This window comes from Hibiscus syriacus, unplaced genomic scaffold, assembly GCF_006381635.1.
Source record: "Hibiscus syriacus cultivar Baekdansim isolate YM2019G1 unplaced genomic scaffold, ASM638163v2 tig00112383_pilon, whole genome shotgun sequence".
Taxonomy (NCBI): Eukaryota; Viridiplantae; Streptophyta; class Magnoliopsida; order Malvales; family Malvaceae; genus Hibiscus; species Hibiscus syriacus.
The window spans coordinates 690,632-709,942 of record NW_024063319.1 but is presented as its reverse complement, the minus strand read 5'-3'; the positions used below and the strand labels follow the sequence as shown (position 1 = coordinate 709,942).

At 31.5% G+C, this 19,311-nt stretch overlaps 3 protein-coding genes across 3 annotated transcripts; 2 read left to right on the top strand and 1 right to left on the bottom strand.

The window, feature by feature from the left end:
- The first annotated feature begins 2,939 nt into the window (after positions 1-2,939).
- LOC120178888 (transcription factor PRE6-like) lies at positions 2,940-3,697 on the top strand. Its single transcript, XM_039184662.1, has 2 exons — positions 2,940-3,178; positions 3,540-3,697. Exons 1-2 carry the CDS (start codon positions 3,053-3,055, stop codon positions 3,690-3,692), a joined length of 279 nt encoding a protein of 92 aa, XP_039040593.1. The 5' UTR covers positions 2,940-3,052; the 3' UTR covers positions 3,693-3,697.
- An 11,702-nt stretch (positions 3,698-15,399) lies between these two features.
- LOC120178944 (beta-glucuronosyltransferase GlcAT14C-like) lies at positions 15,400-16,332 on the bottom strand. Its single transcript, XM_039184700.1, has 3 exons — positions 16,317-16,332; positions 15,720-15,983; positions 15,400-15,610 (listed from the first exon to the last, which is right to left on the bottom strand). Exons 1-3 carry the CDS (start codon positions 16,330-16,332, stop codon positions 15,489-15,491), a joined length of 402 nt encoding a protein of 133 aa, XP_039040631.1. The 3' UTR covers positions 15,400-15,488.
- LOC120178818 (binding partner of ACD11 1-like) lies at positions 16,324-18,605 on the top strand. The gene is made up of 4 exons (XM_039184602.1): positions 16,324-16,708; positions 16,813-16,888; positions 17,861-17,971; positions 18,076-18,605. Exons 1-4 carry the CDS (start codon positions 16,593-16,595, stop codon positions 18,505-18,507), a joined length of 735 nt encoding a protein of 244 aa, XP_039040533.1. The 5' UTR covers positions 16,324-16,592; the 3' UTR covers positions 18,508-18,605.
- Positions 18,606-19,311: the final 706 nt, after the last annotated feature.

Here is a 19,311-nt window from a genome sequence, read left to right as displayed (position 1 = left end):
CTCCAACTAGGAAGAATCACCACGCTAGCTCATTCTGCTATATTTCGGGGTTTTTTTATGTAGATTTTGTATTTTATAATTATATGAGTCCTAATTAAGAGTAAAATGCTTATAATATTATTTTTTTCTTCCACAAATTCAAATATAAAATTTTGATCTAAGGGATATCAAACCCCTTAATCTTTAGCGTTTAACTCAATAGATGTTGTTCAGCTAAATATATTAAAAAGAAAAGGCAAAAAAACATCATAGGCTCTTGTATTTTTGTAAAAAAAATGTGACCCTCGTTTTATTTTGTTTCTTCAATGTAGTCCTCCAATTTAGAAAACAAATCCAATGTAGCTCTTTGACCAACGTTTTTCATCGTTTGACCGTTACGGTAATGACATGGCAGTTCACAGTGCTGAGATGGCAGTCCATCTTCCAAGTTTGAGTTACTAATTTAACACATCTGCCATGTTATCCACTATGTTGTCAATCACTATAGACCACCACGTCAGCACTATAATGGTCAAGGACGAAAAGCGTTGATCAAAGGGTCACATTAGGCTTATTTTCTAAGTCGGAGGGTCACATTGAGAGAAAAATAATATGAAAACTAAATTAGTTTTTTTTCAAAGTACATGGACCTTTGATACTTTTTTGCCTAAAAAATCAATGAAGAGGGGGGATTTTGTTTTTTTGAATGAAATTGAAATCTTTTGGGAAAAAAGTATTTTAGTATTGTTTGATAAATTGAAATTTTTAATATTAAAGAATTAAATATTAAAACATTAAGTTTTAAAATTTGAATTATAAATGTATTTAATATTTTACTTAAAATAAATTAAAAATATTTTTCATTAAATGATAAATTGATTTTTATCTATTTAATAATTTTCATATTATATTAAATCACTACAACCCTTAATTTTCAATAAATTATTTTTTTCAAAAGGTTGTCAGACGTATTCTTAATAAAGTTTTTTCCCTAAAAATGACAATTGAATTTCATTAATAATGAAATGAATTAAAATTACAACACATCAAATAATAAAGAGAAAATTAGAGACAATAGTCCTCAAATAAAAAAAATAAAATATTGAACCTAAAGATACGAAGAAAAATAAAACATTCCATTCAGAATGACGACCAACGTTAAAACCCAATAACCTTAATAAAAACTCCTAGTCTCTGTCGAATGAGACGTTTTACGAAGTGATAAAAGGAGTGGTGAACAAGCCAAACAATTTGACATGCTACTTCACTACAAAATTATGACTACATTGGCAAACAACTTTTTATCAAAGATGGGATCTGACTACACGTGACTACCTACAAACCAATCAGAAAATAAATGTCCTGATGATTTTTGTGCGAGTATCAAAATGACCACAAAAGTATGTAAAAAATGTACCAAAAATCATAAGGATTGTGCTATAAAATGCAGGGAAAAACGAATCACAAGGGTAGAGATTCTTATTCAAAATTAAAGACACAAGGAAAAAAAAAGAAAATAATAGACATAATATAAAAAAACAAAAAGAACTAATAATCTTCGGTAGTCTACAACCAATATTAAGATTGATTCTATCATCGACTAAACAAAAATCAAAGAAAAAGAAGAATACGGCCTTGTTTTTAATAAAGTTAAGATCTCAAATGAAGGTATAGTAATTTTTTATTTTTATTTGTTTTTTCATAGGAGAGGAGTTGCCAGAATATATAAAATTGTAATATAATTCAAATATGAATAAGTTTTATTAAAAAATATATATAAATAAATGAATAACGCTTGCATGCTAAACAGAGTGAAAGGATGGCCACTACCCCAGTTTGGGGACAATTTAGGCAAGGACAGCATGGCATACATTTCTCAGTTTCCCTTTTTGTTTTAGCCATTTTTATTATCATAGTATGTTTATAAGTGGTAGTATATATTTTAAATATTCTTAATCATTTTACAATAAATTCTTAAATATTTTATAATCTCTTATACTTGAACCTAAAACCTCTAAAAATGACAATTATTTCTTTAACGATTCCTTTGACGCTCAATTTCCTTTCGCCTAAAACTATTGTCACGTTTGATTGTCTTTAAAATGATACAACAAATCATTTGTTATGTAAGTATTTGTTAAGTTCTGGATTACATCACAAAGGTAATCTGATCAAAATATAACCAGTAAATTAGGCTCAGAATATCTTTTTCTTCTTCATAAATTAGTAAATATATTACTTTTAAAAATTAATCATACTCAATTAAAATATGAAATATCTAATTAAAATCATGATAAGGGTAAGATGGTATTTTAACAAATATTACTTTTATCTTTAATTCATCATTTTGAAATTTGAGTACTACTTAATACATCACATTCTTTCACATTTTTAATAATATATATATATATATATATATAAATAAATTTGAGATTAATACAAGGTAGTATGTATTTAAAGATTCATAGTCATTTGATAATAAATGCTCATATCTTGCATATGTGGTGCTCGAATTCGAGACATTAAGAAATAACAACAAATCTCTTAACTATTGAAGTCGCTTCGTTCATACTATATTTTAGTAATATTTAAATTTAAAAAATATAAAATAAAATATTTCATCATTTACATATAATAATAAATTTGTTTATATAATTATACATAATTATTTTATTTAAAAAAACTTCATGTAAATGATAGTAAAAAGAGGAATTTGTTTTTTCATAGCAAAATCTAATTTTTAATGGAATTGGTATCTTATCTTATTCTTACCCTTCAACTTCAATCGCCAAATGACGGGCGGTGAAAATCATTATCAAGTGGACGCATTTTCTTGATTCCTCTTTTTCGGTGTGCATGCACACTTAAAATAGTAGCCAACCAAAAAAAAAAAACTTGGGAGCAGAGAACCCTATTTAAGAAGCAGCATAACCCGCGGTGTTCTTCCACGCACTCCTCTTTTCTCCTCCTCCTTGGTTAACCCTTTTTCTCAGCTTCAATTCCCTTCTTCGTTATAACATTCCATTCCCATTCTTCATAGGTTTTCTTTGCATATATCCCCAGTTTAAGCACAATGTCAGGAAGAAGATCACGTTCCAAGCAGTCGAGTGTTTCCAGGATCACCGACGAGCAGATCGCCGATCTTGTTTCGAAGCTGCAACAGCTTATCCCCGAGCTCCGTCGACGCCGCTTCGACCAGGTGCCAATCACCACCACCACCACTCTTCCTACATTCTTCTCCTTGCCCTATATTTCTTTCTACATTTGAAATTCAAAAAATAAAAAATATAGTAAATAATAATAATAATAATAATAATAATAATAATAAATCCTTTCATTTGTGAGGACTTGGTTAACTTTGGTAGATAAGTCTTACATATCCCACAGCCTCATATCTAGGCAACAAGTTGAAGGTGTGGGACTCAACCTGTTCCCTTTTTAGAACGTTATGTAATCTAGCCCATCACACTCAAATATATCATCGAATAACATAATTTAATTCCATGTTCCAAAAAAAAATCCCATCACGGCTTAATCTTTCTGTTTTAATTTTCATTCAGGTATCATCTTCCAAGGTCTTACAGGAGACTTGCAACTATATCAGAAGCTTACATAGGGAAGTGGACGACCTCAGCGATCGGTTATCCATGCTGTTAGCTTCCACAGACAGCGACAGCGACCAAGCAGCCATTATCAGAAGCTTACTTATGTAATAATACAGCACCTTCGGTTTTTTACTTTGTTAAGTATTTCCATGTCTAAGGATTTGATGATGTTTCATCAGTAGTAGTAATGCAGAGAACAAGGATATGAATCTTGTCATCAGCAGACTTCGTATATTATTCTCGTCTATTTATATAATAATTAAGCGTATTCAATGCTTTTATTTCCATGAAGAATATGGTTGCTTTATTGATGGCGAGGAGGGTAATTGTCATGAACATGGGAAATGGGCAAAGTTTCAAAATAAGTTGGTGTTAATGGAGGATTTTTCTTAATTTTGGGACAATTTGAACTTATTAAATTCTAGCTATCGGACAAATTTGAGCTTATAGAGCTATAGAGGACGCACGAATCAAGCGATTTCAGTGTGTAAAAAAATTATTGTTATTCCTTAAGATCTCGAGTTCGAGCCTAAAGAATATCAAGGATGTGAGCGTTTAATGTCAAATGATAGAGAATTTATCTTTAAACATATATTATATTATATTTACCAAGACTAATAAAAAAATCTAAGAGTAAAAACATATTTTTAATAAAAAAATATATAAATTTTAAAATATAAAATAATTTAAAATTTTTAAAAAGCTATTATCCTCATCGGTACACCCCTTACCGTTTAAATATCGGGAAGTGGTGGAGCCAGAAAGGTCAGCCTCAAAAGGCTGATGAGAGTCGCTGACACGTGATTTGCCGCAGGCCAAATTCTGCTCGCTTCCGATGCCATTATCGATAACCATTCTTTTCAACTAGTTTTGCAGTTTGGACCCGTGAATTCGTCATACTTGTTTTTTTCAACATATTTAATTTATGGATAAATTATATCAGTCATCACTTAATTATAACTCTTTTTTAAGATTATATTTAAATTATTATTAATTAGATCATTCAATTATTTAAATACATTCATTCAGACCATCAATAATTAAGTGATAATGTAACAATTAATAAAATTGATATAATTTCATATTTGATTCTCAATATTTATATCTTTTTTAATTTAGTCCTAATTTAATTTAACTCAAAAGTTTTTTTTATATAACTTTAATTTATAACATTTTTGTCCAATCATATGATGTCACTATCATGTTAGAAAAACAACTCTCAAATAATTGAGAGTAGACGAATTTGAACCATGTCCTTGAGCCTAAGGGAAAAGAAGAAACCAACGCCACTGAGCTGAAGTCCCATTTGTTATTTTGCTTATATAAGATTGTATAAAACCTATTAAGGTTATTGCTAAAATAATAAATAAATAAAACTTCTTATTTAGGGACTTAAATCTAAACAAATTATATGATTAGGGAACTCTAATCTCAAATTAATATAAAATTAAAAATAAATTTAAATTTTTTACATTTTTAGAGATATTTAATTTTCTCATAATTATAATTTAATGATTTTAACTATTACATTTGAGTTAAAAAATATTTTCAAGTGCACTTTTATCCTATAAGTTTATAAATTATAAAATAAACGTATCATTTGAAAACAAATAAATTTTAAAAATATATTTTTTACCCTAATAAACAGTTTTTAAATTTAAAATTTTTAACTTTTACTTTTGAGTTAAAGAAATTTGTATAAAACATATTTTTTTCTTTTAAATATTATCCTTTAACATTGTTTATAATTTCAAAAATATTTTTAAAAAATAATGATGAATAGGTTAACTTAAATGGCTAAAATTTAAAGATGTTTATATATTATATTTAAAAATATAAAAAATGTTTTATTTTAAATTTTGTATTAATTTGATATTAGAGTTCCCTAATTATATAATTTGTTTAGATAATTCCCTAAATAAGCAGTTTTATTTATTTATTCTTTTAGCAGTGGCCTTAATAGGTTTTATACAATCTTATGTAAGCCAAATAACAAATTGGAGCCTAGCTCAATTGTTACCTCTCAGACCGATGCAGGTAACCCGATCTGATCCAGGGAGTCACATTAGGGCCACCGGAGCGACCCACTGTAAAAATCTCGGAAAATTTAAAACTTTTATTAAAACATGTAACTCATAAAATGATTTATCAGTATGCAAAAATAAAACAGATTTTCAGACTCGTATATAAAACAAAATACAGTTACATGCCCCCTAATTATATGTACCAAACTCTGCAAGCAACGCCGGAAGGATTCCCTTACTGATGTCGATAAATGCACTGATACGATTCTTGTAACCTGAAAAGGTGAGTAACAAAGTGAGCTTTGGATAGCTCAGTAATAAGAACTACTAGATGATGTTGAAGAACGTGTAGAAACAGATAAACATATTTTTTCTTATTGGTTCAGACATCAACAAATTTTTATGCTGAGCGGAGATCCTACGAATATTTCAAGTAGTAACAAATAGTAAGCGTTTAGTTTAGGGAAATATTTCGGATGACTGAGTTCAGGAGATCAAAATAGGTTATCTAGTGTATTCCCACAAAACCAGCGAAAAGATACAGATCTTTTTAAAATATATTATTAAAAATAAAAAATAATGGTAATCCCTCCAACTGCACAACCAATAATGTGTAGGTTCCCCAGAACCATACACCCAATCGCATAGCCAGTAAGGCCTTGAGCACAAAGCCGAAGAACCTGTAGATATACCTCCTCCAATAATACCCCCCAAATAAAACATTTTCCGTCGGTAAACGGAGATATCAGAAAATAAAACATAACTCAGATCAGATATCATAACAGAATCCATGTTATGAATCAGAACATATTTCAAATCAGATGTCAAAACATAATTCAAATCGGAAATCAGATAAAATATTCATATGAGTATGGAACACACTATAGTTTCCAGATATTATTAAAAGATATTGGATAATCTTATCGGGCGAAGAAACACGGATATTCAATTTACCAATAGAATGTCAGAAGTTAGAATCACTATTGGAAGAGTTTATTAGCTGACGGAATCATCAGTTATTCAGAATGTGATTTATCGGGATCATATTTTATTTATACATTTTTTGGAAGCTCTATGTAATCAGAAGGGTATATAGAATCCTTTACATCTGAGTTACTTGTATTTTCATACATGACTAGAGTGATTTGAGCTGATAAGGATAAATAACTCAAGATGAATAGCTACCAAACTAATGCTTATCAACTTGTCAATTCATTATTCTTCCAGAGTATTTACGCTTTAATACCAAAAATTCTTATCCATAGATCATTTTAGGAATCATCGTTAAATAGATCTTCCAATGGTCTTTATTTCATTTCCACGCTTCAACGATATCAGGAAATGCTGACGTACTTGATTTTTGGTTTATAACCTCATCAGAGTTTTCAGACTTATCCAAATCACTTACTTAATCCTCATTCATTGAGGTTACTTAGCTCAATTAGCAGTCAAGTCTATTCTAGTTACTTTGAGATTTTCAGAGTAATTCAGACGCTTCTGAATTTCAGATACATATTGTACTTCCGTTCAGTTCAATTTGGTCTTCGTAGTTGATTTGTGTCACGAGTATCTACTTCTTAATATCGAATGTGCTCTAAAGTTTAGTTGAGCTGAGTACTTCCAGAATTATCATCAATCGAAACTTAAGAAGATGAACACGCATTCAAGTGGTATCTATGCCATTCAGGTACTGACATAGCATTATCGTTGGTCAACCGGCTTAAGGTGTGTTCCATAACCTTTTAAGGGCAATGCAACATCCATATTTATTTGTATTCCTTAATGAATCCAAGATATTTACTTACTCTTGGCCATAAGGGTATTTTGGTCATTTTAGTACTCGATGGTGTTCCTGCCCTTTCATAGCTTGAGGATATCCAATCCTTCCTTGGCTTGATGAAATTCGTAGGTCATTTGCATTCCAGGGGTATTTTGGTCATTTTACAGATATCGGGTATTTCAATCAATTCTTTTCATTCGATATTATTATTTACTTTGTGCTTATCATTTATTTCAGTCTTTTCAAAAAATTCTAACAAAAGAGCACCCTCGATAAATTATCCTTCACGTATTTACTCACAACTCGGAGATTTACGGATTATCAGAAATTTTCTATATAAACGTGTGAACTTAACGATGAAACTAGTAATTCATCGATTTAGGCATGACTTCTTGAGTACTTTTCCATTCATGGTTAGTTCGAGCTATTTTCCCCTCTCAAGGGTAATATCATAATTTCTTAACCATATAATTATGGTATTAAAACTCTTAACAAAGATAATTATAATTTAGAGATTCTAGAGTTAATCGCTTTCCCAGATAATCTCTAAACTTTAAATTATTACTTATCGACTTCTAGTATCTTGTACAAGCCATCTTGGGTTTAGAAATCGGTTATCCAGATTTCCTAAGCAAAACTAGTATTTTTCATACACATCAATAGTTTCATCAGATCAATGTCTTTACAAACTTCTTATCCAACTTTCAGGGTCAATTCTTGTCTTTTTACAATGTAAGGGTATTTTCATAGTTTTACCTAATCGAAGTATTCTCATAATTTATCATTCAAGTACCTTTAATGAGAGAAATTATAATTTACATATTCAGGACTGATTCCTTTATCACTCAATCACATAACTTGTAATTCAATAGAGTCTTAACTAATTTATCACTTAAACCGTATTCGATTCGAATCCATCCATAATCAAACATGCATAATAGACCAATTATATACATTTATCCATTATCATCATGTTCCATAAAGCATAAAGAGGTAGTAATGTATTACCTCGTTTTCCATGTCATATTGATCGATCATTTAATTCCATTTGAACGCCCTCGATATTGAAATCAACTTCCAATAATTCCTCGGATACATATCAACAGAAATTTCATCAAAATAGAGCTTAATTGTGAAAAACAGATCAAATCGGGTGATAAATCAATGAAAAACAGCTTACCATGTTCGAATTTGGTGAAACGGACTTCGGAATCGAATTCAGGATGTCGAAAAACATAAAATATGACTTTTCAAAAAATTTAAGTTTTGGGTCAAAGTCAACGGGTTTGACTGAAAAATTTGGAGGCTTTCGGGTTCAAATTTGGAAAACGGACTTCGGAATTGAACTCAGGACGTCGAAAAACATAAAATGTGACTTTTCGAAAAAATTTAACTTTTTCAATCAAAGTCAACGGTCAACAGTCAGAGATCAACGGTCAACGGGTCGGGTTCGGTCAAATCGGGTCAAACGGGTCGGGTTGACTTTCAAAACTGCCCCACACACCAGACAATCCCCATGCGTAGGGGCGGCGCGTGAACAGTGTTAGGGTGTCCGAAAAATTTCTAAAAATATTTTAAGCGATTTTAAGACACTTACCAAGCTCGGTTCAAAATTTTGAACGGTGGAGAGCTCGATTCTGAAATGTCGTAAACTTTGACTTCCTCACCCTCTCACGTGTCGGCGACGACGGAGGCGCAATGGACACCGGTGGACTCAGAACGACACAAAGAACACGATGGTGCGGGAGATGTCGAAAACGGGTGGTCGGATCGACGTGAATTGACGGGAAAACCAACGGAGATTGAGTTAAAACTGACAATACTTCCGATTGAAATTTACGATGAACGACGTCGAATCACGACAAGAGCTTTGAAGGGTTTTGTTCTTCGGTCGACAACGAACACGATGGTGGTTTTAGATCGTCGAACGGTGGCTGGACGGTGAATACATCGGAGCTAAAAGTAGTTGATCGGTAAGAGGAAAATGAGGAAAAAATCTATAGAAAACATACGGGGAGGGGGTTTATAATTCAACATAAAAGAAAAATGGGTAAATTCAGGATTGGGTCCCTGAATTTCATACACTTCCTAAAATAGACTGTCAACTTTACAATTTTACAATTTAATCCACAGTTTCTTCCAAAATATCACTTAAATTCCTTACTTTATAATTTCTAAATTTTTTCCCCTAAATTAGAGTGTTACATCAGTGGCGTTGGTTTATTTTCTTCTTTTAGGCTTGTAGACACTAATTTTTCATTCTATTATTTTTTTTATTATTATTATTATTATAATTAAATAAAATATATTATTATTATTATTAAATAAAAAATTACAAACCCAAATATATTACAAATCCCGAAGCCCATTTACAATTTCAAACCCAACTTGTTCAAGCCCAAATATCAAACTCGGAGCCCAATAGCCCGAAGCCCAGATGGCCCAGTAAGACTCAAAACCTGTTTAGGGTTACTACTAGGGTTTCTAAACCCTAGCTCCCAACCGCCTCAATCTTCCAAAAGGCCAGCCGTCGCCTCTGCTTAGCCGCCACCTCAACGTTGACGTTTCAGCTGCTGCCACGCCACCGTCAGTACCACGCCACCTCGTCGAGCTTTCCAGAAGGCCAGCTGCCCCTCCCCACGTCAAATCCCTATGGTGAGTCACCACCATAGTCCGGTGACTCACCTAGGGTCGCCATTTGGGACCGGTCCGAGAGCCACACCGTCGATGGCTATAAAAGCCATCGACCACCTGCAAAGACAGAGAGAGAGGAGAAAAACCACCACGAACAGAGGCGAAAGAGCAAGCCAACAAGCCAAATACCACACCAACAAACAACCATTCAAAAAGAAAAACAAAGAGGAGAAGAGAGAGCCATGACAGAAGACAATGAGAGACAACAGAGAGCGACCAAGAGAACGAACAACCACCACGAAGCAAAAGATAACTCACAAAAAAAGGAAAAAGAGTTGTGTACCTTCGGAGAACCCAAACGTCGCCAGAAAACCATACATAAACCGAGGTAAATCCTTCGGTTATAGCTTAGATCTATCGATTTTGAGAGGGTTTTAGGCTTAAAAGAGGTTAGATCTAGGTTCTAGTGGAAAACAGAGAAATTTTGGGGTGATTTTAAATTTTTCGGCCATCGTGAACGGTGGCCGGAGATGGTGTTAGCGGCGGCCGGCCGAAGGCTTTAAGAGAGTAAACAGAGAAAAAAAATTCTCTCAGTTAGAGAGAGAAAGAAAAGAAGCAAATGAGAAGCTTTGGCCCTTAGGGGCCGGTTATAGGGCATTTATACCTAACATGAAACGACGTCGTTTCATGATGGAACTGTGTGTTTTGGCTAAAAGGGTAAATTCCGTCCGCAGTACTCCAAGTTTGTATCTTTGCAATTTAGTCACTGAAATTAGAACTTGGGGACTTTTAATTCGGCTTCTTATTTTTAATTTTATTTATTTTAGTCCTTTATATAAAATAATATACATTTTAGGTAAATAACATATTTAGTCCTCTAATTTTAATAATTAATATTTTAATCACGAACAACATGTTTTAATTTGTTTTAATTTAATATTTGAATTTGATATATATTTATTTTAGTCCCTAAATTAATAAATTAGTAAAATAACATGTTTAGCCAATATATTTTTAAATAGCTAAATTAGGGTATTTTAATTTTTAATATGTTATAATTTAATCACTAATTTCAATACTTTCATTTATTTTACAAGTTGTATTACCTTTTTTATTTATTTTAGTCATTGTTTATTTATATTTATATTTATATTTTATATGTTTATATATTTAATTATTATTTTTATTATTATTATTATGCAGTCATATAAATATATATAATAAATAATATTATATATATATATTAAATAAAAAACATATTTGTAAATTTAATTTTATATAAATTACTTTTAAGGAAAATAATCATATTTTAATATTTATTTATTTTTTAATATTAAGAAATGAGCTGTCTTAAAGCACCTAGAAGTCCTTTTCCGATATTCTTAAATAAATAAATATCCTATTTTTATAATTTATATATATTAATTATTTTTATAGAAATGTTTTATTAATATTTATTTATTTATTAATATTAAGAAATAGGCTGTCTTAAAGCACCTAGAAGTCCTTTTCCGATATTCTTAAATAAATAAATATCCTATTTTTATAATTTATATATATTAATTATTTTAATAGAAATGTTTTATTAATATTTATTTATTTTTAATATTAAGAAATAGACTGTCTTAAAGCACCTAAAAGTCATTTTTTGATATTTCTAAGTAAATAAATGTCTTATTTATAAAAATAAAAATATATATTAATATATTTTCTTAAAATTATATTAATAAATTTGAAATAACAAGATTATGAATTAAATATATTTTTAAATTTCCAATAATAGAGACAATTAATAATTAATAAAGTACTAATTTTAGGTGTTTTAGGGGTGCTAATACTTCCCTAAACGTAACCGATCACGAATCCTTTTTATTAAAATTTTTTGGTTATACGCATATCAGTTTATCTTTTAAATTATGTTTTTTTAAAAAAACTATTTTAAAAGATTGTTTTTAGGTATTTGACCTACCTAATCCAAAAAATGTCAATGGCGACTCCCAAAACATTTTTTAAAATCAAAATCATTTACTTATTCATTTTATTTTTCCCGCCAAGTAAAAAATTTTGTACCCGGACGAAAACTGGTTACTACAAGGCTCAAGGACATACTCAATTCTTTGAGAGTTATTTTACCTTTAACTTGCTGGTGACACATGTCATTATCTGGTTGGAAAAAATGTTATATTAAATAAATTAAAATTAAATAATAAAAAAAGCTCTCTAATCATATGGACATATGATTGGGTGATTAAATTTATTGAATTAAATTAAAATAGGACTAAGTTGAAAAAAATGTATAAATATCGATGATTAAATGTGTAATTATATCAATTTTACTAATTGGTGCATCTGCACTTCCGTTAATTGTTAACTATTAGTGATATGATTGAATGCATTTAAAGAGTTGCGTGGTTTGATTGACAATAATTCAAAAATAATGGTCAAAATGAAAATAAGATATAATTAGATGGCCACTGATATAGTTTACACTAATTTATTTGGACAAAATCAGCCATGGAATTTCATTTTAAAAGATAAATAACGAAAGAAACCGATAAGGGTTACGAATCCATAATATAAGAAAAAAATAATCCATGCAACTAATTTAAGAAGCAAAGATTATAAGATGTGCTTTTAGGGTTAAATTGCATTCTTTTAGGAAGTGCATGGAGTAGTCTCCTCTATATAAGTTATTTTGTTTGAATTCTCCAGTCTTCATATAGTTTGAGAATATTTATACGGAGAGGGAGCAGATGTTAAAAATATATATAAAGGGACTAAGCACATCTGACTGATTGGTTATTTGATTAAACTGCTCATCTTTATTTTCATATATTCTTTCAGATCAAAAGTTTTAGACTTGCTAATAATACTCCTATTTCTTTCTCTTGAGTTTTATATCGGGTGTAAAACTTTTTGTAAGGGTGTGGTAAAGAGTTGAGATGACATTATGGCTGTACGATTGAACACAACTATGTTGTATGTGCAAACAACAAATTTGATAGAAGCGTTTTGTAATTTTCTCTAAATTCTGAAAGGGTGTTTACTTCTGTTTTTGTTTTAGGGCCTTTCAGTTAACCGTGCATGCAATCCGTTAAAAGGATGTTGTCCTCTCTACCTCTTAAACTGGGCTTCACTCGGCATTCTTCTTTTCCTGCATAATTGTAACTTGTTTTACTTGAAAGGCCCAAGGTGCATTTCTCTTTAGGGTTCGTAAGGGTAAGATTATGCTCATTCATTGATTTCCGGTAGGTCTCATGAAAAATCAATCTTACAAATAATAAATAATAAATAAAATATAAATATTTTGATATTAATTTTATCGCAAAATATGATTGATGAAGGATTATGTTTGGTTGTCGACAGTGAGCGAAAAGTAAAGTGTTAAAAAGTAAAATTGTTTGAAATTTGTGACTAGATCGATACACACATAAAATTTATACATAAGACGACGACGTTTTAAGTATCAAAACAACTATATCAAAATGACGTCGTTTTGATATGATAAGACACGTCAACAACCGTTTATCATATTATCGTCTCGTTATTGATTTAACAATGAAATGATATAAATAAATGTAAAATTAAAATTTAATAAAATTAAAAATGTAATGATATAAATGAATCTAATAGCATAAGAAAGTAATTCTTTTATTTTATGGGTAAAGTATAATAATGGTCACTGAACTTTTCTAAAGATTTCATTTAGGTCCCTCAACTTTTAAAACTTACAATACAGTCCCCTACATTTAGTCCGTTTGCAATATGCTCCCCCAACAGTTACATCGGGGACCATGTTGCAAACAGACTAAATGTTGAGAAACCATATTGCAAATGGACTAAATGTTGAGGGATTATATTGCAAGTTTTAAAAGTTGAGGGACCTAAATGAAAGTTTTAGAAACGTTCAGTGACCATTACTGTACTTTACCCTAAGAACAATTAGAATAGAGCAAGACCCAAAGTTAAAAAGTTGCCTTAAAAATTTTAAATTAAATTCGAATGGGGGATTATTTCCCTCTCCAGACAGCAAAGTACCCTTCCCTTTAACAGAACCACTGGCGCCGACACCGAATCCCACACTTTTCTTTTTCAACTTTGTCAAAATAGCTTCCATCCTAAAATTTAACACTCCTGTCCGAAAAGAAATTTCAATTAATGAAAAGAGCTCACTTTCCTTGTTCTGCAGATCGATCATGGCTTTTGTTGCCAGTTCAATCATTTCATTTACTTTTCTCCTCGCATTAACTTCTACCCAAACTAAATCCACTTCTAAAGAGCATGTATGCAATGTCGAGGAAGGATCCCAAAACAGTCTAAAGAGCATGTCTAACTAGCAGTTCCAAAACTATTCCACACTTCTTCCTTGTTAGATTAAGATGGCCTAATGAGAACCAGATACTAATCTTCAACGGCAAAACTAAAATCTGAGAATCTCAACCTTTTCTCTAATAATCATTCATTTACCATATCTATGTCTACTTAAATCGAATGAAAACCATATGCAACAGCCTCCAGCAGGCTTCTGTAGACTCATCTAATAAGTGTCAACTTATTCGAGAATTTTCTAACTAATAATTTAGAGAAAACAATGAGTTATACAAAAGCGTTACCCATGAATAACTTGAACGAAGCAGGCAATGATCTTTTCTCCTTAGCCCAAAAGACACCGGATTTCTTCGAATGATATAAGCCTGGGTCTACAATGATTGCATTGGTCTTGCTCTTTGGTATCTGCAAACACGAAACAAAGTCAAATTCAAAGAACGCTAGATAGACGACCTCACCATATATAAAGTGGGACAACATGAATTGGCTTCTCACTCTTTCCACCCAATGCTACTCGTGTGCTCGAGGAAGTTGCCTAGTATGAAAAGATGTGCACAATATATGAAACAAAAAACAAAAAGCAATCAGCAGCAGGACTACTGGAACGTGACTAGGCCTATCAAATTCTCAATTTGTTATAATTTTTCTCCAATAGAGTGCAAAATCAAGAGTTGCTGCAAATTCAATTGCAGATGGAAATGATTGCTAATTCACAGTAGGAGACAACCTGGGATTATGCAGTTAATTACCCAGTTCAATCAATGGCAAATCAATCAATTAAACTTGAACTTAAATTAAAGCACATAAATTAAAGCACATAAATATATACTAAATCAATGGTGCACATAAATTAAAGGTGAACCAAGCTTGAACTTGGTCATAGATATACTATAAGCAATTGCTTTCGCCTTTTCGACAACCGTTCCAGGCAAACATTATCGCCAAATATATACTATAACAGTGTCTGTAGTCTGTACATCCCAAGTCACCAACTGTTATCATTATAATTATAATTATAAATACATACAAAAGATACTAAGTGCACCATGGTTCCATGCTCTATCACCATCAACCATTGCTAAAGTTCCATCAACAACATCAAAACCCTACTTATTATATAAATATCATATTTTGCTCTCACTTCAGTTCATTCAATTCCGAACTATGGATCCGGAGCTTAACTGAATTTACTCTAACATCAGCGCGTCCGAGTTCCAAATCCCAATATCTGCATTTCCCTACGTATAAATCCAAATTACCTGTAATCCAATCATAAAAATTTCATCTAATGGCCGATAAGGCGCAAAATCTCAACAACCTAACATTTTCAAACTCAGAATATAACAAAAATCAATTCTTAGTTCTTACCATCTTGAGTCATGAGGGGATAATCAAATGCGCTAAGATTGACGAACCAGTCCCAATCCTTAGCTTCCTTCAACAAAATCGCCACTGCGTGAAGTGTGCTAGCAATGACAGTAGGCCCTTTATAAATCACCAAATTAGCCTTTCCAATAACAATCACATTCCCAAACTCCCTAATCACCCTCTCCGATTTCACATACTTTGCCAAATCTAACCGCTCCGAATCCGAAGTTTCTAGATCGAGATGGAGAAGGTGAATTTGGGGCGCTAAAGAAAAGGGTAAAGTATAGTAATGGTCACTGAATTTTTTTAAACTTTTCATTTAGATTTTCAACTTTTAAAATTTGTAATATAATCTCTCAGCATTTAGTCTGTTTGTAATATGGTCTCTCAACATTTAATCCGTTTGCAATATGGTCTCTGACGTAACTGTTGGGGATCATATTACAAACGGACTAAATATTAGAGGATTATATTACAAGTTTTAAAAGTCGAGAGACTTAAATAAACGTTTTAAAAAAGTTCAGTGACCATTACTATACTTTACCCTTATTTTAATTCTAATGAAAGGGTCAAAACTACCCAAATTATTTTAAAAACCTTTCTTCCTCGTCATTCAAAATCTCAATCTCTCATCTCATAGGGTTCGCTTTTTTTTTTCCCTCCTTAATTATTTACGAAATCAATTATCAAATTGATTCTATTTTTTTGCATGATTAGATTCTTACTGTTCTTCCATTCTCCTATTTCCATCAATTTAATTTCAGTTCATTCTCACGATTCTTGAATTTCTGTATTATTATCTTGTTTTAAAGCTCAATTTTGGTGATCTTTTGACTAGGTTGAAATTCTTGATCAGCTGTCTTTCTTGTAGAAATGAATGATTTTGTATATACAGTAGAAGTGACAGGTCTGTCTCCCAAAGCTACTGAGAAAGATGTTTATGATTTTTTCGCCTTCTCTGGTGCCGTTGAACATGTTGAAATTGTTAGGTTCTTGGATTATTGAATCATATTTAACTGTGTTGTTATATTTATCCTTCCTATTTGCATCTTTTTGAAGGTAGTCATTTGGATGTTTTTATGGATGAAAGCAGGTCTGGTGAATATGCGAGTATTGCCTATGTGACTTTCAAAAATGCTTATTCTCAGGAGACTGCCATCTTGCTTAGTGTATGTATTCTGATTATTTCATTGAGAAGCTTTCGATTGCCTTTTAGATTCTTGCCTTCAGGGCAGTTTTCATCTTTGCATCTATAAATCTACCTATTTTATCATGAAATGTATTGCTGCCGACATCACTTTTCTGGTACAAGTAAAGTTGAACTTTATGTGACTGTCTCGTGTATAACTGTAGATTAATCGTATATGAAATGGATACTATTGAGTTGATTACATATGAATTGGATTCAAGAGAATATATGTGTGCACTTTGTGGGAGGCGTTTTGAAGTATTGAACTTGTAATCATAGTTTCAAAATTCAATATTACATGGAAAATGGATAATATGTGAATATAAACAATTAAAAGAAGTATTCTACTTTACCAACTTCTAGTTGGTATAGCAGGATGAAGTGCTAGGTCCCAGTCAATAGTTGTAATCCTGGCATTGAGAATGGAACAAATTGGGTTTAGAGGGTCGTCCTTAGTATGAGTCTCTTCAATACCCAATCTAGATTAGTTGGCCAATATATCAGATACAGGTTATAATACCAAGAAAGAAAGAAGTATTCTACTTTGGTTCAATAGTAGGAGTATTACCTTGAACTCGGAATATGTCCATTCATGTTTTGAGGAAATTGTATTTGGGGGTTCATATTGGTACAGTTTTTTCCTGCAGTTATGATCATGATGTTCTTTTTGAAACTGACGATTGTCCTGTTGATGTATTTTCTGTCTTTTGATATCTTTATCTCTGTATTTTATTGTTATATCAATCTTTGGGCAATTTTACCTATAACAGCATCAATTAACTTTTGAGTGAAGTTTATCTCTTTGATCTATTTAGTTCCATTACTCTTCCTATGCTACTATATGTGTTCAGGATAATATTGAATCTAATTCATGAATTGTGATTCCCGCTTCATCATGATGATTGTATAATCTGTTTGTATGTTTGAGTCTTAAAATATCTTATCACTGTAGGGTGCGACACTTCTTGATCAACGCATATTCATATCGCGCTGGGGGCAATATAAAGAGGAGTTTGATTTTAGTGGCCCTTCAAGAAGCCAAGAGGATGAAGCAAGTTCATGGGTCCGTTGACTTATCTTTTTTGTGCTCCTGAATTGATCCTTGTGGAAATTTTTACTTTAGTAAATTGTATTCTATCTTCTCATTTTCTTTACCCCCTTTTGTAGCAACCTCCACTGAGAAGCCAATTTGTATCTCATGCTGGAGAAGCTGTTTCATTCGCTCAGGATGCTGTGAAAGCCATGATGGCCAATGGATATGTGTTAGGGAAAGATGCTTTAAGCAAAGCCAAAGCCTTTGATGAATCTCATCAAGTTTCGGCAACTGCTGCAGCTAAAGTTGCTGAACTAAGTGAGAGGATTGGCCTCACAGATAAACTTCGTGTGGGTGTGGATGCTGTTAGATCTGTCGATGAGAGGTACCATGTATCAAAGAACGCCAAATCAGCCATTTCTGCTGCAGGAAGAACCGCTGCAGCCGCTGGAGAAACTGTAGTCAGCAGCAGCTACTTTTCCCTGGGAGCTCTTTGGGTGTCGGGTGCATCAGAAATGGCAGCTAAAGCAGCAGCTGACTTGGGTAACCGCGGTGTTCATCAGTAATTTTTTTATAGCAATACATGCATACAGTTATTGGTACTGTAGATAAGCACCTTCGCATGCATGCATAAATATATATATATATATATATTCTCAAAATAGGACATATTAAAAAGAGATGGGGAGAGCTGTACATGTATATTATTCATTGAAACTTTGAAAATAAATATGCTTTGGTGGTATCGTATATCAAATGCGAGTGGATTTGCAATTACAATCCACAAACCTCTTGCTATGTAGTGGGCGACAGGATGGATTATGGAGGAAGTGGGATTCCATTGCAGTTAGAGAATGATGTGTATAATCTATTTTTACTTTATTGTTAAAATGCTTGAGCTTTAGCCGCGATGTCTAAAGTATTAAATTATGATTTATCTGTTGTGCCCTGAAAAAGATGGAAGTGTATTGACAAGAAGAGTTGATTTGTATTTATTTACTACAGTGTCAAATCCAATTCACCAATGACCCAATTATATATATTCATATTTTTTAAAAATTAAGGTTCGGAGTTTGAATTTATGGTGTAAAAATATCTTATTTGACTTTAGATAATAAGAATAATTATTTTTTATATATTTAGAAATAATTGTTATAATGTTTATATATATATAATTAATTTTTTTATTAAATAAAAATAATTTTTATTACATATATATATTTATATTAGGTCGGATCAGCTATAAATTTAATTAAAAAAACAAATTAAATTTTGGATCAAATGATTTTTTAAACTCTAATCAGGTTAGAATTTTAGTAGAATAATATTTTTTTCAAATCAAATGAGGTTGGTCGAAAATCATCTAGCCG

What these genes read in the sequence shown, in the direction of transcription:
- LOC120178888 (XM_039184662.1), top strand. Translation starts at nt 3,053, where the DNA reads ATGTCAGGAAGAAGATCACGTTCCAAGCAGTCGAGTGTTTCCAGGATC. An exon ending in GTCGACGCCGCTTCGACCAG is followed by an intron (nt 3,179 to 3,539) that starts GTGCCAATCACC and finishes ATTTTCATTCAG; the next exon opens with GTATCATCTTCCAAGGTCTT.
- LOC120178944 (XM_039184700.1), bottom strand. An exon ending in TCCCCTCATGACTCAAGATG is followed by an intron (nt 15,611 to 15,719) that starts GTAAGAACTAAG and finishes ATTGGATTACAG; the next exon opens with GTAATTTGGATTTATACGTA.
- LOC120178818 (XM_039184602.1), top strand. Translation starts at nt 16,593, where the DNA reads ATGAATGATTTTGTATATACAGTAGAAGTGACAGGTCTGTCTCCCAAA. An exon ending in GAACATGTTGAAATTGTTAG is followed by an intron (nt 16,709 to 16,812) that starts GTTCTTGGATTA and finishes GGATGAAAGCAG; the next exon opens with GTCTGGTGAATATGCGAGTA. An exon ending in AGACTGCCATCTTGCTTAGT is followed by an intron (nt 16,889 to 17,860) that starts GTATGTATTCTG and finishes TTATCACTGTAG; the next exon opens with GGTGCGACACTTCTTGATCA.